This window comes from Crocodylus porosus, unplaced genomic scaffold (assembly GCF_001723895.1).
Source record: "Crocodylus porosus isolate Cpor-Errol unplaced genomic scaffold, CroPor_comp1, whole genome shotgun sequence".
Lineage (NCBI taxonomy): Eukaryota > Metazoa > Chordata > Crocodylia > Crocodylidae > Crocodylus > Crocodylus porosus.
In genome coordinates this window covers 26,371,809-26,397,465 of record NW_017728947.1, presented here as the reverse complement: position 1 = coordinate 26,397,465, position 25,657 = coordinate 26,371,809, and the positions used below count along the sequence as shown (strand labels likewise).

Sequence of the window (25,657 nt, the reverse complement as noted above, 5' to 3'; positions counted from 1 at the left end):
GGTTCCATGCCACACCCAAATAGCAGTGTTGATTAGGGCCACCCTTCTCTCACCTCTCTATAGATTTTAAAGGAGCTGCTTAGGTGCCCATTCATTTGGGCTTGGCGCTCTGTGTCTCTATACAATAACTTTATTCAACATATACATTGTCAACATATACATTTCTTTGGGAAATGTACCACCTCAAATAAATAATCATGATCCATTCCGTCATGTGCTTTTTTCTAATTTTAGCTTTGCCATAAGGGTGTTTGTTTTCCTCTGTTGAATGTGAGATGGTGCATTTCTCATTACTCTGATCACTTTGGAGATCCTTCTACCTGGTACTATGTATACTTGGTCTTCATGTATTATCTTCTGAAGTTTTTTCCTTATCCTCAAAGCCAGTATCAGCCCCTACCCATCTTCTCTCAGTGCCATATTTTCCTCCCATGCCACTCCCAGTGGGCCAGCCTGCCGTCATGATCCCTCCATCCTTTGCTTCTTGCCTGATGTACCTTCTCCTACTGCTCCTGTTCCGGCTCCCGCTGTCCTCTGCTTCTGTCTTCCCTCTGACATCATTAGTTTTGTCATTGCTGCCTTTGCTATTACTCCTATGTCACCTGCTTTATTTCCTTCTTATCCACCTTTATTTACTTTCCATCTGTCTCCAGTTCATTTCTACTCTTGAACTCTTTTTTTCCACCTCATGCTTACTTACCACCAGTGCCATTGTTTTGAGCTTTGGTCTCCCTTCTCCATTTTGTATACCCTGACACTCTTTTGACCCCTTTATTTGTCTTTAAGGCATATATCAGGCTTTCAATGCTAATATGAGCCTATCAAAAGGATAGGTTAGTGCAGCCCATCTGAATAAAATTGATAGTGCCCATTGCACTCAGTCCCCATCCAGGCTCACTCTTATTCAAGTCATAGTGACTCAGTACACTGAATACATTTAACTTCCTCTTCACTCCCATAGCTGAGTTGTGCCCGTATTTCCCTATTTGCAATGATTCCTATTTCTTCACTAGCCTGATATCTGGGACCAAATGGGGCCCCCAAAAGTTCACCTAGAATCTCTCTGTTGCCCCCTCTCTCAGCCTGCCTGTTGCATATTAGTGTGGCCCTGCCCTCCATGATGTGTAGCTAGACCAGGGTGCCCTATGCCTTATCTGACAATGCATTTTTGGAGGGTTCCAGGACTTGTGACAAGAACACCTAGTTCCAGTCATGAGTGGAGAGCTAATGGATCCTTTGTGGGTGTATCTGGAGTACATACACATACTGAGCAGTTCTGATCTATGGGGTCACCATAACTTGAAACACTGTTGACTCTGGTCATGTGCAGCCCAGTGAAGTGTATTGAAATCATGAGCTTTTTCATTGTGGACTAATATCATGCATGAACTGTACACTTCTCATCCTTTTATGTCACAAGTTCTTGTACGTAGGATCTCAGCCTCCTGTGAGCCAAGATTATGTTGAGTGGCGTTGTGTAGTTAAGGATGGAGGCTTGTTCAATGCCCTGCTGGCAGCCTCCCCCCCACCCCCGAGTCTACTATAGGAGGATCTCAGCTTCTCAGCTACATGCTTTATTATTATGGAGGTGGAGGATCTCAGCTACATGCTTTATTTTTATGGAGATGGGGATTTCTCCCTAGCTTGTTCCTTTGGCCTTTTGACTAAGGACAAGTGAGACTTGGGAGCATCCTAACTCCAAGGGATTTGGGCTTGGGGCCTGCAAACAGGATGTCTGCTGTGGATTTTGGAGTATCTGAAGTCCCAGGCTGAAGAGTTTGGGAAGGAGGACATTGCTGCTGGTAGTACCACACATGATGGAGCTCTACTTAGTCAATAGAATTCAGAACTGATTCAGCTAATTTGGTGAGACACAAAGTTTAAAAAAGAAAAAGAAAAACATGGTTTGTACTCCAGATAAGTAGGTACAAAAGTGCTTCTTAAAGGCGTATTTATGGAGCACCTGTGCTAAAACTTGCAGCAATTTCAAAAAAAGGTGAAATGCATCAATTTTGGATTAACTAAATTACTAGAGGCATGTTTATTTCAAAGTCAGTGGGTGCCTCTACATGAGGCACTTACTGTGGAGTTGTTTAATTAGCTCCGCAGTAAACTTCTCAGCATCTACATGGCAGTGCTGTTAGGCCTTAGGAAATTAATTAACTCTGCCACAGGTTAGCACTTGTAAATACAAGTATTATCCTACACCAGATTCTTTTACTTACAGCAACGCATGTGTAGATATTGCTGGGGCTGGCTGGGTCATGAGGATGCTTCAGTGCAGAAGCTGCCTGCCAGCTAGCCCCACACTGGAGCACCCGTGTGTCCTAGCCAGCCCCTCCACAGCATGTTGATTTGGGCTGGAGCAACCTCAGGCTGGCAGGCTGACCCCTAAGACCCCCTGCTGGCTGGGGCTCCTCCAACGTAGCTCTATGTGCTCATGGTGGGCAGGAGCAACAAACTCTGGTGCAATATGCTGCACCTTAATATAATGTGTAGATATGCCTGGTGTTTTCAAATTTGGTCCTCACTTCCACGTGCCCAGGGAGAGCAGAGTCTAACAGTAAAGAGGTGGACAAGGGTCTACAGTGGGAAGAAGCTGGGCGGGGGGTAGAGGTCAAGGCAGTATGTGACTACCCAGATTTATTTTCCTTCCTGTAACAGTGGGAGGGGGATAAATTCAAGGCAAACCTCTAATAATTAGACTCTATCCCAGGAAAATTATAACAAATTTATAAATTTTCCATATACAGAATCTAATTATTGTGGGGACTTGTCTTATATTTGAGTATATGTGGTGCATCTTTATATGGAGCCAGGGTCAAATCTGACCCTGTGCCTGCTCCTTTGAAATTAAAGAAATTGTAGTTCAGTATGAGTAGCCACCAAAGAATTCACCTGGCATAAATAATAAGTGGATGGTATATTTGTGCTGCTGCCAGGCATATGATACTGCACATCTGGATAGAGATATGGCAGAGCTCCACCTACAGGTACAAGTGAAAGTTACTTGCCATTGCCAGATCTGGCCTGCAGAACTGTCTTTCTTTTACCTTTAACTGTCAAGCAGAGATCAGGACAGACAATAATCTAACAAAGTTTTTGTTGTGACTGAGCTTCTCATCACCCCACCAAAGGCTGTGATACAGATTTTATTTAATCTATTAAAGGCATAATTGGACTAAGGTGCCTAAATGCAATTAAATTCCACCCTTGTTGGATCCCTAAAAACAGTTGATGCCGAAGATGGGTGGGTCCTGCATCTCCTAACTGCTTTTTATGATTTAAGGGTAAGATGTCATATATCTTGACTTTAAAAAAGCCTTGATTTGATATTCCATGATCACCTCTTAGCAAAACTGGCCAACTGTGGCCTTGGCTTCATCACGATCAGCTGGCTGGGGAATTGGCTCTGCGGTAGGACCCAGAGGGTGGTAGTTGATGGAAGTCAATTGCTGTGGTGCCCTGTGACCAGTGGGGTCCCTCAAGGCTCTGTCCTTGGGCCTACACTATTCAACATCTTCATTAAGGATCAGAAGAAAGATCAGAAGCGGACTGGCCAAGTTCGCCAACAACACCAGACTTTGGGGCAAAGTGTCCACACCTGAGGACAGATGGATGATCCAGGCTGACCTTTACAGGGTTAGGAAATGGGCAGATGAGAACTTGATGGTGTTTAACACCAAAAAATGCAAGGTTCTCCATCTTGGAAAGAAAAACCTGCAGCATACTTAGGGTCAGCAGTGCTACACTGGCTGGCACTACGGATGAAAGGGACTTGGGGGTAATGATTGACCACAAGATGAATGTGAGCCATCAGTGTGATGCTGCACCTAGTAAAGCAAGCAAAATGCTGGCTTGCATCCATAGATGCTTCTCAAGCAAATCCCAGAACGTCATTCTCCCCTTGTACTCAGCTGGATTACTGCGTCCAGTTTTGGGCTCCACAATTCAAAAAGGATGTGGAGAAGCTTGAGAGAGTCCAGAGGAGAGCATGATCACATGCATGATCAGAGGTCAAGAGAGCAGACCTTATGATGAGAGGCTGAGAGCTATGGCACTCTTCAGCCTGGAAAAGTGCAGGCTCGGGAGTGATCTGGTGGCTACCTATAAGTTTATAAGGGGTACTCACCAGGATCTGGGGGAACATCTGTTCACCAGAGCACCCAAAGGAAAGACAAGATCAAACGGTCACAAACTCCTCCATGACCATTTCAGACTGGACATAAGAAAGAATTTCTTTACTGTCCAAGCCCCCAAGGTCTGGAAGAGACTGCCGCCAGAGGTGGTTCAAGCACCTACTTTGAATGCCTTCAAGATTCATTTGGATGTTTATCTTGCTGGGATCCTATGATCCCTGCTGACTTCCTGCCGCTGGGGCAGGGGGCTGGACTTGAAGATCTTCCAAGGTCCCTTCCAGCCCTAATGTCTACGAAATCTATGAAATTACACAAGGTGGACTAGAACAGGGTGCCAAGATCTGTCCTTACATACCTAAGTCACCCTAGATGTCTGATGCATGGAACAGAATCTAGCCACATACATAAGACCAATCTATGCCCCAAGTTGTGGTACAAATGTTCTTCCACTTGTTACAACTTCTGTTTCTGTGTGCAAGAGAAGGATGACCAGTAAAGGTCTAAGTCAATTCATCACAGTTCACCAGAGACTCCTTTATATTGTCAAGAACTTACATGTTTCTTGGGAGGAATCCTGGGGGTAGAGTTCTTTTTGCATAATTAACGATCTGCACTTAATTTGTTCCTTTCTGTTTTTTGTCCTGCTAAAGGCTTCTAAACATCCCTTTTTCTGCCATCTGTGTTGCTGTTAGGGTATTTATAGACACATCTTGCAGTGACAAACGTCTTCTCTTTTGTCCTTTCCTTTAAAAAGATATTTGTGCCTAATTATAATGCATTGACACATTTCTACAGTTGTGTAATTTCCCAGAATAACCAGTGGGTGCCTCTCTTGGTACTATTTACTCAGAGCTTAAATGTGGGACCACAGGTTGAGTAAAGAAGAGGGGGAAATAAGAGAAATACTCTGTAGATGTGCTCTTAAAAGTTTTATTCAAAGATGGGAGAGAGAAAATACAATAAAGGATATAACTAGTTTAGGTAATCTGAAAGATGAAATGTTTTCTTTTCCTAACAGTAATAGAGCTGTATCCCTTGAACAAAAGCTTACAGCCTCACTGCTGGGCTGTGAGACTCAAGTGTGTATGTGTGTGCACTCTATCTAGATTTTATATTTCTCACTTTGACCTTTCCTTTTTTTCAGTTATCTTGCTGAATAAACTCAGGACAGATCTGTGCCTCCTGATTTAAGAAACATCCTTATGGCATAACTAACTTCTACATTTCAGCTGCTAGCTCCCAGCTAATGAGCTGTTATGTGGAATGCACTTGTTTTCATTTGTACTGCTTAGCTCCTCCCAGCTGGACCAATGTATAATGAAACATGAATTAAAGTTGTTAAAACAAAGTTATTACGGACAGATCTTAGCAGACATACAGATGTCTCCACTTATCCTGTCTATTTCTGTAGCAGCTAACAAAAATACCATAATAGTGCTGTCACTCTAAGAACAGAGGAACTTCTTAAAGGAATAGGTTTTTTATCTTGGTGGACAAGTGGGCAATTTAGAAAATACTTTGGAGCTGGAAAACAACTTACTGGAAATGGTAGATCTCAGACTTTAAAAAGAAATTGGACAAGCTTTTGCAATACTAAGATTTTCAACCAAAGGGACTTGCAAGTAGTTAAACCTAAAACTTTGGGGAAAGTACTGTTGTTGTTAGGCTGTTTGTTTTGATGTGTTTTTTTTAAGGGGGAGGGGTGTTTTATTATTTTAAGATTTTAACTGAAACTACCCTTCAATGTCAGCTTCAATAATTGAACTGGAAAATCTTTCTCCAGAAGAGATCAAGGATCAAAATGATTCAAAATTTGACTTTAGGCAACATAAATTGAAAGAACTACCTGCTGATCACTGCAGTCTTGAACTACATTGTTCACTTTCTGCACCTGCCGGTAAGCTTGATATTATATTTATTTAACTCTTTTTTTCCCCAAATCTGTTTGTAATATTTATGAAGTTATAATATCTTAGAATTGTCTCAGTGAAAAATACTTTTATAGGACCTGATAATCAGCAGTGGACTGGTTTTATTACTATTGATATATTTTGCGCTTAGCTATTTGTAGTGTCCAAAACAAAATCATGTTTTTGCTTTGAAAAGAGGTTTGAGCAGATGATGATTTATTAAAAAATAAAAAAAAAATAAGAGGAGGGAAGAGACAGGAGGCTTGATTTTATGCTACACTTCCTGAGAACAGTAGCACAAAGGCTAAGATTCAACTAGTGGGGGAAAAGTTGAGTGTCACCTTCAGATCATCTGGGATTTGGACTACAGCAGAGTATGAAACATCCTCAGCATAAATTAGGGAAGACTCTGAGAATCTCCTTGATTGTGTAGGACTGTACTCTGCAGTACTCGCCACTTTTGACTCCTCTTCTGCCTTGTCTCATCACATTCCTACCACAGATTGGCCAAGAGACTTGAGTCTAAGGGAGACGTGATGAAGAGCAAAGTGGACCAGTATTTTGGCTCTATAATGTTCCCGCAACTCATGAAATTCTGTGCTATTTCCAGCTTATTTACATGTTCTGTTTTGGTTCCAGGCTAGTTCACAGAGCTGGAATACACTTCCCCAAATACGAACAACATTTGTTTTGTCACTAATTTGCCATTTTTGTGTCCTTGAAAATTCATATGGGAAAGTTTGAAATACAGTGTGTATCTGATATCTTAAAAAATGTGGTTGCCATTCATTTTGGTTGAAGCATCTCACTTGCATACCTTCCACATTATTAATGACCTCCTACTCATGATAAATGCTACACAGCAGCCTTCAGTGTATACTTTGCCTCACATGCCTAATCAGGGAAACCTCAAGTTACTGCCATATACCATCATATCCCCTTTAAAGCTGAAGAAAATAAATACAAACTAAAAGTAAATGACCTGAATATGAGCACAGATTGTTTCTTTTCCTCAGGATATACCATCTCAGGTGAATCATGCACCTTGGCTGAAGCATGTGAATTTACATGTAAACAAAGTTTTGATTAATATTAATGTCAGTAATGAACCTCTGCCTTCCCAATTATAATTTGTCCTGGAATAGCACAATTTCAGCACATGGTGAACAGATGACTTTATTGCCTAACTTTTTGCAAAAGAAAAAACAACCTGTTCCTTAAAACTTATTGCAAAAATCAGGTTCATAAATGCAGAAACAGGCTTAAATTGAACTATTTGCTTGCATAAAATTAAATGTGCATAAGATCTTGTTGATTCAGTAATTTAATGTGTGACCTTAAAATCACAATAGAAAATACAGTATGAAATAAATGCACAGTATACAATATCCTGTCATGAACAATAAATATTCTGTTCTACAGAGCAAACGAGGGCTTTGACTTAAGTATAAATAATTTTGCTGATTTGAAAATAGAGTTATGTCATGTGACAAAATGGAGTGTAAAAAGTCATGGGCAGCGCAGCTCTAAAATAAGATGTGGTTAAATGAGTTTCTTTTGTAAGATGGGACCACTAACAAATAATTAGTGATATCATACTCTATGAAGTGATGATTCTGTCTAAATCCATTATGTATGTGTTCCTAATTCATAAAATAGTAAGTAACTTCAACAACAGTATGGTGTATATTGACAAACTTTGCCATTTTCAAGCTGATCTCTGTTTTTCATGGCAAAAGCTACTAATGTTCATTAATATTTTCAGTAATGACATTAGGCCAATGGAAATCTTAGTCTTTTTCTCTCCTCCTAATTGCTTTAATATTTAGTTTAGCAGAGTTTAGCGTAACTACAGGCTGGCTGAGCTCTGAATGAAATGCTGTAAACAAATTCTTTTTGGCTTCCACTATGCCATTTCAAAAAAGAAATTTCCACGTGCTGAGTCCCGGCCATTGATAAAAATAGATACACGGTGGCTATCATAAAATAGTGGATCTCTGTTTTCTTAATGTATAGACTTCTTCTAGGCAACTCAGTTTCATGTTCCAGTTACAAAGTTGATGTAGAATGCCAAGTTTCCCACATGTGTACAATAAATAATCTGAAAATCTTGATGGCTGGAAAAAAAATACTTGGCCTTTGCATTGGGATTTGTTAGCGGGAACCCATATATGTACACAAAATGACATTGGAACACCATCTGGATGGACACAGGGATCAGTCTTGTTAGCTCACATAGCTGAACTAGAGCTTTGAGAACGTGCACTCGGTCTTTCTTATTTTTCCTTTTCGATGGACTATACAAAAAACATTAAATATCACCCAAAGCACCAATAAATATTGATATATAACACACAACACATTACATATACTACAGGATCTTCATTTAAAAAATCACTAGGGACCTAGAATGAGTATTGTGCACACGATAACAGCTCTTATTTCTTCTCTTCCCCCTGTACATTTATGAAATGTTGCTCCTGTAAACAATGTATGGCAGATTCCTACATGAAAGGCATCTATTTTCCAGCTCTTTGATCAAGAACTTTAATGAGGTTGCCTTTTTAAATGGAACAAAATACAGAATTACATTACAGAGAGAAACAAAATTTTCTGCTGGCAGAACCATCAGTTCAAATTAATTCAAAATAGCTTTCAACAGCAATAGCAAACAGGAAATACTGTAAATAGTACTATGAAATGAAATACCATGCAACAGAAAATATTATTTTTAGTGTCCTGTGTTCACTAGATTCCTTTGAAAGAGAAGATGTCTTTTGTAGATCAAAATGTAATTTGCTCATGCTGAGTCTCAGTAATATTTTTAGCATATACTTAAGTTTGTCCCTTTATCATGTGCTTAAATGCAAGTCTCTATCCCATTAATGTGATGGCATGTAAGCCTGTTGAAGACAAGGTAGACTGGCACCTTACAGACTAACCTGGGTAGATCTATATATAGCACAAGCTTATGTGGACTGAAGCTCACTTCATCTGATACTTCTACATTCTGCTTGACTTCAGACTAACACAGCTAACTGCTTCTCTCTGCTCACATAAACCCATGCTGAAGTACTCTTCTTTATTAGGCCAGACCTCTGAATGCCAAAAAAGGCGCCTTTTCTAATGGCCTGCCCCTGTGAATGGTATTCATTTGCCATAAAACTAAATATGGGCATGTTCAAGGTCATATTCCTTAACTGGCACATCTTGTATCATGAAAACTAAAAGAATCATAAATATATTATTATTGATACTTTTCTGTTTTCTTTTTTTACCTTTCTGTGCTTTGCTCCAGTTAGCTGAATATAGGGAGTATGACCCTAAAGCACTCTGGTGAAGCTGAAACAGGTCCTGGTGTCCCCAGTAGGAGATCATGTTTGCAGAATCAGGTCTGTTGATGAGTTAACTTTTGTCAAGCAGTGTTCCAAAAAGAAAAAAATACCACATTACCAGTGTGAGTATTCATGTACATTTGCTTTGTATGTATGAGCTAGTCTTTTATTTGTGAACACTGGCAGAAAGCAAGCATGAGTGTAAGCACACCCCAAGCACATTCATTTTAAATTAGATTTCATATTCCTGTGGAATGAGAGAGGAGGTGGGGGGGGGGAGCATGCATTATTCCATCAGCTGTAATACTGAAGCCTCAGTGAAAGCAACTAAGTATTACTTTTCAATGGGACTCTTATAGACACTGTATTAGGCCATGTACCTCCCCTAGTAGCACTATTAGTCTCTCCATGTTGAGATCCACTGAAGTCATGTGTGGAGTTTGTGGAGTGGTCTTGCCAAATACAAGGGCACATCTGATTGCTTTTCAGTGCAATGTTGGAACGTCATATTCCAAGAGATGATTTGTTAAATGGGCCACATTGCATGGCCCAACATTTGCACCTTGAACAGACAAATGATTTCTCACTTCCATGACAATGGAATCATCACCAGTAAGTATGTCAAATCTCTAAAGAAAGGTATAAATAGAATAGCTGTAGTTTTGGGTGCCTGCAAGAAACCAGAATTAATTAAAAGGCAATTTAATAGGTGCTAAACAACTCTAATTTAACAAGAAAAAGCTCCTGATGATTTATGAAGGTATAATAATAGAGTATGGAGAATAATATGAATTTTAATGTGTTACAGTGAAATTAATGCCAGTGTTACAACTCTGGCAATACCTTCTTCCTTTGAAACTGAAATTACTGTAGGCTGATGAAGAAACAGAAATATAGGGCCTCAGTCTTCTTGTCAATCTTCTTTTTTTGAGCAAATTTCCCACAGGATCCAAGTGAGTTTGTATTTCAGAAGTTTCCTAACTACTCAGGCTAGCCAGAGTTCTGTAGCTGTAGATCCTTGTGGCAAAATGATTTTGTTGTCCCTGAAAGAGATACTGCCTTATGTCTCCCTCGGTAGTTTGAAATAGCTGAGAACCTCAACCATATTACACTGTCTTTCTGTCTTCTAACTGTCTTGCAACCATGCTCTGAAAGGCATTACCTGGAATCTGTTTTTTAACTATTAGTAGTTAAAAAAAAGTATCTACTAGTAAAGAAAAAAATCTATATATTGATCATCCATAAAAGGATTTTAAGTAATTCAGTTAGTTTAAGAGTCAAAGTGAAGTATTCATACTCTGTGGGACATGTATACCATGCCCTAAATTGATCAGAAAAAGGTTCAACTGGATTTTAATGACTGAAACAAAGGGGCTGCTTCCCTTGTATCCAGCTGAATGAAATGGACTGCCATCAGTCATATTCCCTCTCTCTCTCCGTCTATATTTTACTTAGGTAGTCTGTAAAGGTACATATCTACCCTGCCTTCTGACTGACTTCAGGCTAACACAGCTAACTACCTATCTTCTTAGTATTAAGAACAAACAAGTAATCTTTGAGAATTTCCCAAATTAACAGAGTGAAATAACAAATGATGTGGTCCTCCTTAAATGTGTGTTTTATACCCTAAGTCAAAGAAAGTACCAAGTGGACGAATAAAATGCCTGCATGGTTTAATAGAAGAGTTAAGGAGGCCATTCAAGGCAAAAAGGCATCTTTCAAAAAATAGCAGGCATGTCCAAATGAGGGAATCAGGAAAGCTTAAAATCACTGTCAGGTCAAGCATAAAAACAAAATAAGGCAGGCCAAAAAAGAATTTGACTAGCATTTAGCAAAAAGTTGCTAAAGTTAATAATAAAAGCTTTAAAATAGATGATAAACAGGAAGCCATCTCGAAAATTAGTGGGACCATTAAATGAGCAGGTGTAAAAAATAAAATAAAATTAAATAAAGGCACCCAGGGATGATAATGCTATAACAGAAGCTAAACAGATTATTTGCATCAGTGTTTACTGCAGAAGATACTGGGGAACTTCTCATGCCAAATTAATCTTTAAGACAGTTAGATGGGTCTAGAAGGTTGGACCATGTTGAAGCAAAAACAGAGGGATTTTTAGAATAAATTGATAAATTAAATGCTAATATGTCACCAGAACCAGATGGTTTTAATCCAGGAATTCTGAAGGAACTCAGAGGTTAAATTTCAGACTGGCTGGCAATAGTATTTAACCTATCATTACAAATGGCCTCTGTGCCCATTTTCATAAAGGGCTCTAGAGATGACCCTGGGAACTACAGACCAGCAAGTCTCACTTCCATTCCTGGCAAATTGGTAGAATCTATAATAAAGGATAAAATGTAGAAGAATCAGCATGGTGTTTTTACAGGGAAATCCTGCCTCACAACTATGTTGGGGGGGGTTGAGGGTGTTAACAAGCATGTAGACCAGAGGGATCCAGTCAACATAGTATGTATGGACTTTTAAAAGCTTTCTACAAAGTCCCCTGTCCAAAGCTCCTTTAAAAAAATTACACTGCCATGAGGTTGGAGGGAAGGTTCTTTTGTGGTTTAAGAACTGGTTAAAAGATAAGAAGCAAAGAGTAGGGCTAAGTCATCACTTTTAGGATGCAGGGAGGTCAGAAGTGGAATTCCACAGGGATCTGTGCTGGGCTCTATTTTGTTCAGCACTTTCATCAGTGATTGGAAATGAGGGTGAACAGTGAAAGCTCCAAGTTTGCAGATGATACCAGAATATTCCAGGTAACTGAGTCACAAGCTGATGAACGGGAGGCGGAGAACAACTGCATGAAGATCTCACCAAGCTAAGTAGGAAAAAAAATGCCAGATGAACTTTTCAATTTTGACAAGGTAATACACCTTGGGGAAAAATAGCCTTGACTATATATACACAATTCTGGTTCTGAACTAGTTGTTAAAACTCAGGAAAGAGACCTTGGAGTGTTTGTAGACAGTCATTGTAGATAGTCATTATCATTCTTTAAAAATGTCAGCTGGCTGAAGTCATTGCAGAACCCCTGGTGAAACTCTTCCACAACTTGTGGCACTCTGGAGAAGTCCCTGAGGACTGGAAGAGGGTCAAGGTTGTGCCCATCCACAAGAAGAGCTGGAGGGAGGACCCAGGTAACTATAGGCCAGTGAGCCTAACTTCCACCCTAGGCAAAATCCTAGAACATCAAGGAGTCTATCTGCAATAAGTTTGCAGAAGGTAAGATCTGAATTACAGCAACCTCATCTCCTTCTATGATCAGGTAACTCGCCACATGGACATGAGAGAGCAGGTTTCATTGTATACCTTGATTACCAAAAGGCCTTTGATTTAGTATCCCACAGTGTCCTCATGAGAAAATTGGAGCATTGTGAGCTTAACTCTAAGACAGTCAGGTGGGTGAGAAACTGGCTGCAGGAAAGAACCCAGAGAGTCATAGTGAATGGATCTGTCCCATCTGAGAGAGAAGTGGGCAGTGGTGTCCCTCAAGGGTCAGTGCTCAGTCCAGTACTTTTCATCTTCTTTATTAACAATTTGGATGTGGGGGTGAAGAGCTCACTGGCCAAGTTTGCAGATGACACCAAGTTATGGGGGAGTGTGGTCACACTTGAAGATAGGCTACAAACCTGATGAAGATCAACATCAAGAAATGTGAAGTGCTCCACTTTGGGACTAGCAATCCCCAACACACCTACAGGCACCAAAACTGACTAGCACCATAAATGAAAGGGACTTGGAGGCAATAATAGACCACAGCAGGAATATGAGCTGTCAGTGCGACGCTGTAGCCAGTAGGGCAAATAATACTCTGGAATGCATTAATCGATGCATCTCCAGCAAAACCAAGGAGGTGATTCTTCCACTCTACTCAGCACTCATGAAACTTGCATCCAGCTCTGGGTAACACCCTTTAACGAGGACATGGACAAGCTTGAGAGGGTTCAAAGAAGTCCCACCCATATGATCAGTGTCTTAAAAGGCAAGCCATACAAGGAAAGGCTGAGGGATCTGGGACTCTTCAACCTGAGGAAAAGAAGGATTAGAGGGGATCTGGTAGCAGCTTACCATTATACTAGCGGTGTACAACAAGGGCTCGGTGACCAACTGTTCACCAGGGCACCCTAGGGGAAAACAAGGAGTAATGGCCACAAACTCCTGGAAGAATGATTCAGGCTCAACATTATGTGATGCTGAGGGGTAACCAACACAATGATCTGTCTCGGTACCTTCCAACTCATTGCTTCTATGATTCTATGATTAAGAAAAACTTCTTCACAGTCAGGGTATCCAGACTGTTCATGCCAGGCTGATCCTGCCTGACTAACCTGGTCTGTTTCTATGACCAGGTAACAAAGAGCTTAGATGTGAAGGAGGAAGTCGATGTCATCTTCTTGGACTTCCAGAAGGCCTTCGACACAGTGTCTCACCCAATTCTGGTGGGTTGAGGGACTGCGGCATTGACAAATGCACAGTCGCATGGGTGGCAAACTGGCTTCAGGGGTGCAGCCAGAAGGTGGTGGTGGATGGGTCAATGTTGACATGGGAGGACGTGGGCAGTGCAGTTTCCCAGGGCTTGGTCCTTGGGCTGGTGCTGTTAAACATCTTAATTAGTGACCTGGACAAGGGTGTGGAGAGCACCCTGTTCAAGTTCGCTGATGACACCAAGCTGTGGGGTAAAGTGAATACACTGGCAGGCAGGGACCACATACAGGCAGACCTGGATAGGTTAGAGAAGTGGGCAGATCTGAACAGGATGCGGTTCAACAAGGACAAGTGCAGGGTGCTGCACCTGGGATGAGGGAACCAGTATTAGGTTAGGGGCTGACCCTCTCAGCAGCACAGAGGCAGAGAGATCTTGGAGTCAGGATTGACTCCAGGATGAATATAAATCACCAATGCTATGAAGCAATAGGCAAAGCCAACCATACCCTGTCATGCATCAACAGGGGCATCACTAACAGGTCCAGAGAGATCTTGCTCCCCTTCTATGCGGTGCTGGTCAGGCTGCAGCTGGAGTACTATGTCCAGTTTTGGGCGCCACACTTCAAGGACATGGAGAACCTGGAGAGGGTCCAGAGGAGGCCACTCGTATGGTTGAGGGCCTCTGTGGCCATCCCTATGACAAGAGGAGACTGAGGGGGGATCTTGTGGCTGCCTACAACCTGATCAGGGGCCACCAGCAGGGAAAGTCTGTTCACCAGGGCCCCCACTGGAGTCACCAGGACCAGTGGCTACAAGCTGAGGGAGGATAGGTTTAGGTTAGATATTGGGAAGAACTACTTCACTGTAGGTTAGATATTGGGAAGAACTACTTCACTGTAAGGGTGGCCAGAACCTGGAATAGGCTTCCCAGAGAGGCGGTGCTCTCACCTTCTCTGGAAATCTTCAAGAGGAGACTGGATAGGCACCTGGCTGGGGTCTTATGACCCCTCCCACCCCCAGTGCTCATTCCTGCCCATGGCAAGGGGTCGGACTCGATGATCTGTCTTGGTACCTTCCAACTCATTGCTTCTATGATTCTATGATTAAGAAAAACTTCTTCACAGTCAGGGTATCCAGACTGTGGAATAGGCTCCCTCCAGAGGTGGTGCAATCACCTACCCTGGAAATCTTCAAGACAGTCACCTTGCTGGGGTCACCTGACCCCCAGTTATCTTTCCTGCTTGGTGCATGGGGCTAGACCTGAGGATTTTCCAAGATCCCTTCCAGCCACATAATCTATGAATCTAAATGTGGCAGCACCTTAAAAAGCCAATAAAATGTTGGGCATCATTAAGAAGGGAATTGAAGACAATTGAGAATATTTTCATGCCATTATACAGAGTCATGGCATGCCCACATCTTGAACACTGTGTGTAGTTCTGGTCCCTGCACCTGAAAAAGTATATAGTAGAATTAGAAAGGGTACATAGAAGAGCAATGATTAGGGGTATGGAGTAGTTGCCATACCAAGAGAAGGCTCTTTCATTTGGAGTGGAGAAGGCTGGGGAAGAACATAGTAGTGGTGTATAAAATCATGAAGGATGTGGACCAAGTGAACAGGAACTATTGTTCACCAAGTCCTGAAATACTAGCATTAGGGGAAATATGCCAAAATTAATACATAATCAATTTAAACTAACAAGCGAAAGTACTTTTTTCACAATGTATAATTAACTTGTGGAATTCATTTTCACAGGAGGTGGTGGAGGCAGGTAGAATAGCCAGGTTCAAAAACAGGATGCATAAATTTAAATCTACTTGGAAACTTGAACAAGTGAGGGACAGGAAGACAAACCCATCACTGGTTTGTCCCAGTGTCAAACCCATAGTCACTGGGAGCTACCCCAGTCAGAGCCCATCAAGTACATAGCAGTTTAGCTAGGGCCACTATCAGCAAAAATATACTGGGCTAGATGGACTATTAGTCTGACCAGAATGGCAGTTCTTATGTTCCTATTGACATGGAAATACATTTTCAAAATCAGCAGGGCCACATTCTTGACCATCATTCCACTCCTAGCACCATGATACATGGGGTAAGGCTGTGAGAAGCTTTGGTTGCTGATTTGATTTGGAAGAGACTTGCTCCAATTCAGCAACCAAATCTCCAAATTTAAATTGATTTGGGAGACCAATAAAAAGGTCTAAATTGATTTGGAAAAGCTTAGGAGAAGATTTGGAGATTCAACAATTCAGGCAGTCCCTGCTAGCCACCTCAGGGAGCTGCACCCAGACTGCATGCTGATAAGTAGGGGACAGGGGGCCTAGATTAGGGGGAAGGGGACCATGGGGCATCTCCCACCAGGCCCCATCCCCTTCCTGATCCCCCAGCCTCTCTGAGTGCCCCCAACCCCCACCCGCTCTCCCAGCCCCTCCCCTCCATGTCTGACCCATCTGGCCCCAGCATCCTGACACTTAAAAAATTTTTTTTTTAAAGCCCTGCACTCGCCAGCTGTTGCAGTGCTTGTTGGGGCCTCTGAGGGCTCATGGGAGAGTCCCCCCCTGCAGCATGGGGCAGTGCGGATTGCCACCGCCCCCTCCCCCCCCCCCGGCAGAAGCCAGCGTATGGGGGCCTTTTTTTTTTTTTTTTAATGAGCTGGGACTCTGGGGCCAGGCAGGGCAGCCATTGACAAGGCTAAGAGTGCAGGCAGGGGATGCGGTCTGTTTGATTCAGAGATTAGGCCAAATTGATTTGGATATGGATTCAAATCACTGAATTTAATCACTGTCCCCTGAACTGGCCAAATCCGAACTGAGTACTAGCCACTTTGCACAGGGCTAATATGGAGCTGCCTTAGCTCTAACATGGATTTAATTTAGGTCTAGGAATCTTAGGTGGAGCTGATTAAAAACACTTCCTTTTTCATTGTAACAAATACACTGAAAATATGGTTTTGACATATTTTGGATACATCTTCACAGCAACAGAAAGATAAGATTGTAGCTTTATTCTGCATGAACATTCTTTCTTTAGCAAGCCTGGACTGGCAAGTTAGCCTCTGGGAGCATGAATACTTCAGTGGTTGTTCTAAAGTTCAGGTGTCCCATAGTCCCTCAGCCTGTGTGGGTAAAATTTTTAAAAAGTTGAATAAGAGCTGCTATGTCACCAAAAGAATTCCAGGTGGTCTAGTCCTAGATTTGAAAAGATGTAAAGGTACATTTCTGTAATCTATAGAAAAACTCTGCTTTTAGCTACTTTAATGCTTTTCACCTCTGAAATGTAAAGAGATCTATTTAGCATTTATAGAAGCATCACATCTCAATGCCAGAACCAAAATTTCCTCTCAACGTCAGTTAACATGAATAGTTACATGAATAGTTGAGGGATTTGTGCTTTTGTACTGAATGTTTACTTCGGTGAAAAACTTTACCTGGTAAAAATGCACATCCTGAATAACATCTAAATCCATTAGATTTTTAAATGAAGGAAGGATAATGTTTTAGTAGAAAGTCACCTAGCTCCCACCTGTAAATGTCCTTTAGACTGAAAATATTTTCATTAGCCCCTGAAGACTGTTCCTATTTACTGAAAGCTTCCTAAATCACTATTCTTTTGTTCTCATCTTTTGATTCCAGTAATTCTCCCCTCCCCCCACCTCCACAATTCCCCCACCAGAAAAAAGCTAAAATAAAATTCAAAAGGTCCATAGAGGTGCATGTGCATGTGATATATCTGGGAATGGTAATTGCACACATAATAGTCTGTATTTTATACTAGTGTTAAAGTGATGTTGCAACTGTGATGATCCAGGAAATACTCAGGTGGAAGACTTTTTGCAGGTGATGCCTTTTTCTTGAATCGGCTGCATGGTTAGGACGTATTTAGACAAGCTTTGTGGTATTGCAGTACCATTTATTGGGTTCTGTGACATAATACAAATGAGAACAAAGCTGTTAAGTTATGAATCAGTGCTGTTAATTTAAATGCAGTTTAGGTACTGATCTTGAACTGAACTCTCTGTGGGACCAGAGCCCAAGGAAAAGCCATGGCCTTAATTTTCATGGGCTTAATTTGCATTACATTCACCCCAGCCTTGAAACAGCATGCAACCCACTGGCTTTTGGGAAGTTGTATCTATTTCACAATAGGATCAGGCACCATATGGTTACTCCATTCTCCATCTCCCTCAGTGAATCCTCCTTTGTAGGGACAGCTGACAAAACACTCCAGCCAAAAAGATCAATATTCAGAAACAATCCTTCTACTTGTTATGCGGCCATGAAGACAAGGCTCTGTTCAAAGCCGCCGAGAGAAATAATTAATTCAGTGGCAGAGTTGAGACATAATAAGTTATTAGCAATCCGCTGCCTTCCACATAGTATGTAATATATTTCATTATTTCTGATGGATAACAGAAAAACTATAGATCTCTTTCTAAACTGTTGTCATTTTTAATTCTGACTTTACCTTGGAGGCCAAATGGAACTGTTCTGTACAATTTGTGTCAAATCCTCGGCAAAAGTGTCTCGAGCATATGAAATAAAACAGGTAGATTTTAGTATGCCCAAACTAATACACTAAATATGCTGCCACTTGAAAAATTAAACTGACATCTGCTCTACTGCCTGGGGGTGAGGGGAAGGTAAGGGAAAATGATAGTTTTGCACACCTTTTCATTACATTAGAATAGAAACTATGCAGCAAAGCCTCACCAACGGTAATATTGAGATGGTGATATGGGTCAATATATTTGTTAGAGCTCTGAAAGATGTACTTTGTGTGCTAGGAAGAGATGCTTGTCTCTCTTAACTTGTGCCTTTATATACTGAAAGTTCAATTAAACAACAACAAAAAAAGAAAACTGCATACTCATAGAGTAGGCCCATAGCCAATGAATAATGCAAAGCTCACACAGAAGTCTAGCATACTGAAACATTCACCTCTGCCCTCAAGGTTCATGACTTTTATCCTTTCATGGCTTCAATAGATGGAAACTAAGCTGGATATAGAAGTTGAATTTTTCCCAGAGGCATCATTTTTCTTCTATGTTCTTCCTCCCACTAACGAACTATTTGCTTTTTAAGTAGGAGCTAGAGATGGATCAACTAATCCTAGCCTATTTAAAGAAAATCTTTTAGCAATTTATTATTGGGTAGCACAGTCCTCTCTATTTCTATAAACATGTATACATTTTATATCCAAACTTCCCCAAGAAACAATAATAGAAGTAAAAAATGCTTTAAATGCAGCACATGCTACTCTTACAGTATGATGTCTGATTTTAATAGTACATTTACCTTGAGCTCCTATAGATGTGTGGGGAGTCGTTTTGATGCACTGAAAACCCAACACATAAGAGCAGACTTGATTAATCGAGTCTCCTGGAGCACAGAAATTGACATGCTTCAGCAGCCTTCCCGGTCGCATGTATTAGTTTCCCCACACTTATGAACAGCACGTGCCTCCAGGGGTTGGGGGGGGCACAGTGAGCACCTGCAGGTGGCAGTGGCAGGGGCAGGGGCATGGCAGCAGTGAACAGGAAGCTCCTGCAGGCAGCCATGGCACTGCCAGTGGCGGTGGGGGGGAAGGGGTGGTGAGCTCCAACCAGTGGTCAATGACTACCTACAGGTGCTGCTGGCAGTATTGGTGGCAGCCAGTGGTGATCAGCAACTGCCTGCACACACCACTGGTGTCGTCAGAGGCAAGAGCCGGTGGGGGTGGCAAACAGGTACCGCCCAGAGATGCCACCGGCAGCTTCGATGATGTTTCTTTCAGGGGGTGCACTGCCAATCTCAGGGGTTCACATTCACCCGTGTGCACCCCCTACACATTGCTAATGCCCTCATTGAAAAAGTAGTAGCAGCGTGCTTTGAAATAAAACAAATTCGAGGAGCTTTAGTTCAAAGTACCCCACCACCATTTTTTCCATTCCTCGCTTATTAAAGTGTCCACTGCCATGTCCTGGAGCACATGTAAAAATACCCATTAGGTTCAGTGTTTATGGATACGCTGGATGGTTCACCTCAAACATTACTCTTTTGTAGAAAATGTGCAAGAACATCGCAAGGACTATTACTGATTGCACTTTGTCTTCTGTTTTTGAGTCAGAATATGTGCATCTTACATCTAAGCTAGCAGCAATAAGTCTGAATGCTTCAGCCATTTCTTTTTTAATAAGAGAATCTTGACATTCAGTATGCTAAAAGATTAACAAATGCTGATGAGGAGGACAATAAGGTTTCTAATTATATAATTAAGTGTATGCTTTTTAAATGCTAATATAATACTAATAATTATGCATTAGTATTACTGAGGCTTTGAGTTGTAATGGAACACAGGTAAATATAATTTTGCTTTGAGAGGTGGACAAATTTTCAAAACTAAAGCAATTTGAGAGCCAACTTTCACTTTTAAACAAGAAGGTGCTTTTAACTGTAGTAGAGTTGTAAGTTGTAGCTGTGTTGGTCTAACGACATAGGCAAACAAGGATTTTTGAACCCGAAAGCTTGCTTAATAATTGTTTTCCAGCAATTTAAGTTGGTTTAATAAAAGATATCAGATTCACCCAAAGAACCTTGTAAGACTGTGGTATACATTTGTATAAATTGATATTGTCTAGAATTTAGAATAACACTAATTTTTAAAGGGGATGTTATCATGTAGCATAGCAGGTGCTAAGCATGATTACTTTTCAAGCAAGAACATCTGAAAATATATGGTCGTGCATTATGGGGAAAGGTGAAAGTTATACACATTTATTTGATCTCGAAGATGTATGCTCTAAACAGAGATAAATTTGAGTGGTGTTAGAAGGGGTTCTTCAAAGGCACATGGTGAGAATTTGTCTGTTAGTATCCATGTACAGTGCTGAATTGTTCAAATTTGCTGCTAAAAATTCACCTTGTTGAAAACTTATCTCCAGGAATTACATACTTTTTTATATAAGATTATGAGTGAAACTGAGTCCTTTGTTTATTATAGACATGCCTCTTTAAAGAAAATTGCCTAAATCCAAGTACTCTAACTGCTATAAACTGACTAATCTTACCGCAATTAGTTTCTTTGGTTGCCTGTATTCTGTAAAGTCAATTGGTTTCTGCTTCAGTTACTTAAACATTAATACAATATTGATTATATAAATATTCAGTGTATTTATTTTTATCATAAATTTTAACAAAGCCTATACACACACAGTTATTATTAAAGAGTATACAAAACAAGAAGCAAAGTGTATGTACTCAGGTAAATATTAACCCACCACAATTGTATCATGGATCTTTTTAATATTCTTTGGGGAAATTAGATAAAAAGTTGAGTGTTAAAATGCAAATAGAGTCACTTCCTTGCAAAAACTTCACCCCCCTGCCAAAAAAAACAACATGTGTTGCAAAATTTTGTGCCCCCCCCTAAAGTGTGGGGTCCCAGGTGGTCACCTGGTTTGCCCTCCACTAAGGTCGCTACTGTCTAGGGTATATATATAGGAGGTCAGCTTTGTTTTTACTCTTCCATTTTATTTTAGGCTTCAATCCTGATTTGTTTGCAATGCTGTATGATATGGCTGAATACATTTTGGACTAATTAGAAAAGATATGGCTTAGCAAATTCCGTTCTCAAGTATGGCATTACAGTAACAGATCTTGTTAATCTCCTTGAAAATACCAAACGTTTTGCTCATTTTTGTTCAAAATAGTGCCATATTTACTTCAATATAAGATAAAGTTTTCTACCCCCAACACCAAGCTCCTCATCTTGTGATCACCTACAAGGAAACAGCATCAAATATTTTGTTTATCATTAAACTGCTGCCAAAAGCAGCATGTGCTCAGTAATGGAAACCAGCTATGAAGTTGATTAAATGTAGCCAGTACTGAACATCACTATAAAAGACGTGATCCATATGAGATAAACATACTGATGGGAACGTTTTGTTTTGTTTGTGCTTTTTTGGGGGGTGGGGGGAGGGAGGCTTTAAAAAAATGGGCAGGTGTTCTCTCCACAGAGAACTAGCACTGGGCCTGGAGGTGTACTGCAATACCATGACAGCACCAGATAAACCTCAGCCAAAGTATTAATTTAAATGGAGAGTATGTTGACTGAACTAAGACTACAGGTTCATACCTGCCTTACCCTCACACAACTTCTAATGTGCATTGGTCACAGAATGGATAAATTCAGATGGTTCTAAATGATCCTACTGTTAAAAATGAATGCACATCGAAAGCTTTCTGTCTTTGAAGAAAGCAAAGAAGTATTGTAAGACAGCCATAGTTTTGTTACAGCATTTATGCTGACATTTTTGTGTGGCTTTTTGAATGCCTGGTATGAGGCACTGGTTGTCTCTGCCCAATGACATTAACTAAACTTAATATTTTAGTTTAAAAAAACCCCAGTAATGATAGTTTGAGTATTTTTAGTGATATTACTATATTGTATCAAAAAATAAAACGACAAGCAAAATTTAAATGTTAGAATAATTGTGTGTGTGTGTGTGTGTGCGTCCATCCATTCCCAAAGTGGACATAAATAATCTGCTCTCCAACTTTCAAGGCCCATCTAAAGCTAGTTTGAATGAACTTAAGTATTTATTTATAAATGTTCACATCATATTTTGTTTGTTTGGAAGTATTTGCCTTTGTCTTCCTGCTTAAATTATCTGTTAAAGTAACAAATATATTTCAGTACAGATTTTCCCCCTTTCTGTAAGAACACAGCGTTACAGTCACCATTTCATGTTTCACACAGAATCAGGATGGTCAGTTTGTCTTGTTTTGTCACCATAAGAAGGAAGTAATGACAGGAGGCCAAAGACATGTTCAGTTACTCTGCTTAAAAAAAATATCTGGCTATTTAAAGCAGGTTATTTGTACTTCAGCAGAAGCGAGAATATTTTTCTTGATTCTCCATTACTCCAAAATTACACTTTCTGTCACCTAGACCAGAACCAACTTCACCTTGCCTGATTGCTCCTTGACCTAACTGTTGAGGAAGACTTCAGTTGTTTCACCTTCACCTCCTTCTATTTTTTTCCATCTGCATTAACCTTCCAGATTATTTCATCTGCTATTTTGCTGTGTCTTCACTTCTGTGCTGGCAGCTCTCTCTTCTTTCTTTACGTCCCTCTCTGACTAGGCTTGTATCTTACTTTGCCTAGGATTATAGGAACTGCTGTACCACTTGTCTGTGGTATCCGGTCTCTGTCAGTGATCAGGGAAGGGCAGGAAACACAACAGTTGATCATTCCTCCAACATTTCCTCCAATGCTTCTCTCAACCTTAACACAATTAAACAGTCGTATTTTTCCCTTTCAAACTGTTTCTATAATTGCTGATAACTTCACTCTCCTGCCCCACCCGCCAGTCGGATTTTCATTTTGACAATAGTTTTTGGCTCCTTTCTTTCAAAACTACATCAAGTCTTGTTTCTTCTCACTCTGTCAAGATAGAGCCAAAATGTTGGACACTTGCCCAAGTATTTCCACTTTCTTTCCAGATCCTCTGACTGTCCCTTCTCAGTTTATCTAATATCGAGCACCTAAAACATCTTCCTTTTTTGTTTCTCTGGCTTCCACCTCCTCCTCTTGAAATCTCTCCACATTCTCTTTTAATATTTTCCACTTCTCCATCAAATGCTTTGCACTGGGCTTCAGCTCTTCACCACACTCCACCTTTTTTCTTTCCTTCTGCCTGCTCTTCTTACCTTGTTCCTCCAATTTTTGTTCCTTTCAATCTTTGTCTTTCCCTTCCCCTACTCCTTCCCCATCCCACCTCCTATTCCTGAAGCAATCTTTCTTTTTCAGGGTACTAAGCAGCCTTATTTCCCCTGTCCCCTCATCTCCACATCTCCCTCCCCAAAACCTACTTCTTTCATGGTGTGTCCACAATACCATTAAAATCCATTCCTCTGTTGCTTATTTTTCTTTCTCTAATTGAACCTTTTCTCACCTATAACAAAACTTTCATGATTTACTCATTGGAGATTTCATATTGAGGTACCTTAGATGATATTAATGGGAGAGATCTATTGACCTTAATTCTTTCTATTCCATGTTTACCTCCCTTTTTTATCTTCATGTTCCATAACTTGTCCTTCCTTTTCTGTAAAGTACCAGGAAAACTTACTGTATTCCATAAACATTTGTTACTAAGAAAGGTGATGTGCAAAAATAAAAAAGGACTTCCTGTCATGATTCACTAAACTGTCTGTCTTCCTAGGATTTAGCAAAACTGCACATTACAGGAGGATTAAATGAGACCCTTGGCACTAGGTTTTTTTGTATATTAATGTAAGGGAATGATAAATGAATACTGATGATAAGCAACCATAATATACAGTAACTATTTAACACTGAATGGTTTTAGAGCACACCAGAAATATTAAATAGTTAATCCCTGTTATGCTATTATGTAGTAAGAAAACCTTGTTTTTCTATAGATGTGGTAACCTAATGCAGACATGATAATCGTTTCTCAAAAATACTGAGCGCTCGTAACTCCCTTTCACTTCTAATGGAATTATTTTTATTTTAAAAACTGGACTCTGAGGGCTCCTACACATGTGCATAGAGCCTGCAACTGGAAATAGAGCATGGAAATTGGTGTGCTCTGGCAGCTTCTCACGTCCCATGTATCAGTGTCACCATGCATCTCCACGGTGAAAAAATGGCAGTGGTGTGCCTTGAAATAAAACACACTAGATGAGCTTTAGTTCAAAGTACCCCACCGCCATTTTTTTCAGTGCACGGATGCATGGCAATGCTGATACATGTGATGCACAGGTGTTTTTAAGTAGAGTGGCTCACTAATTAAAGCACCCAGCACTGTATACAGGAGCACATGGAAAAATGTCCTGAGTGACTTCCTTGAAACTGCAAGATGATCAGTTAAAATGTGGAGGTTCCTCATCCATTCCTGTACTCAGAGCTGACCATCTTGCTCAAGTATTTGTGAGTGTACATATTTAGACACCTTTCCCCAAAATATAATGCTCATTAAATTCACTTCAGTGAGTGGCAGTTTGACATGTGTTGGTACTAGTAGCACATATCACTTTTCATCCATAGCGCTCAAAGGTCAGTATCTCCATTTCATGAAGGGAAATAGACAAAGAGAGGAAGTGACTTGTCCAAGGATTCCCAGCAGGTCAGTGGGAAAGTGAGGCTTTAAGCTAGTCCTAGTGCTGTGTTCCATAGCCCCTTCTGCCTCCCAGGTGTGTTTATAACATTCCTTGCTTGAGGATGAATAGGAACTCTAAGGGATATGTTCCCAGCTGATCGCTATCTAATTGTGGCCGGTAAAATTTATAGACCTCGGCTCGTTCACACCAGCTGAGGCTCTGACACTAAATTTCTGGTTCGCTCTGGGCACATCTATATGTTCATTAATGCATGGTGCCTACTGTGCATTAAATTTAGTACTTGTATAATCAAGCACTAAATAAATGCGTAGTAGGCTGCCATACTGCACATTAGTTGATTGCACACTTTTTGTGTGACACTTAATGCGCAGTAGACTACTACTACTACTACACATTAGTATGCTAACATGGTTTTTGCTGTGCATTCTAACATGCAGTAGAAGTAGTCTACTGTGCATTACTTGTCTTGTGTAGACGTGCCCTCTGAGTATTTGGTTTACTCTAAAAAGAAAAAAGAAGGAAAACAAACCCTGCCAAAAGAGCTAGCTTTCAAAAGTTATGAGAACTTTTATTTTTTAAAGTCTGTTTTTATTCTTTATTCTGTATCAAGGACTAAGCCTAGGACTTTTTAAGTATCAAGGCTCTTATAGTTTCATAGTTTCATAGTAGCTAGAGTTGGAAGGGACCTAGGTAGATCATCTAGTCCGACC

General features: G+C 40.6%; 1 protein-coding gene across 2 annotated transcripts in view; it reads left to right on the top strand.

Annotated features, from left to right (window-relative positions):
* The first annotated feature begins 5,482 nt into the window (after positions 1 to 5,482).
* The window catches only part of ANO3 (anoctamin 3), a 445,370-nt gene continuing 425,195 nt past the window's right edge, over positions 5,483 to 25,657 (top strand). For both annotated transcript variants that reach the window (XM_019551829.1, XM_019551827.1), the window contains exon 1: positions 5,483 to 6,036. In XM_019551829.1, the coding sequence (XP_019407374.1) occupies positions 5,883 to 6,036 (154 nt within the window). In that variant the 5' untranslated portion in view covers positions 5,483 to 5,882. The remainder of the gene's footprint in view (positions 6,037 to 25,657) is intronic.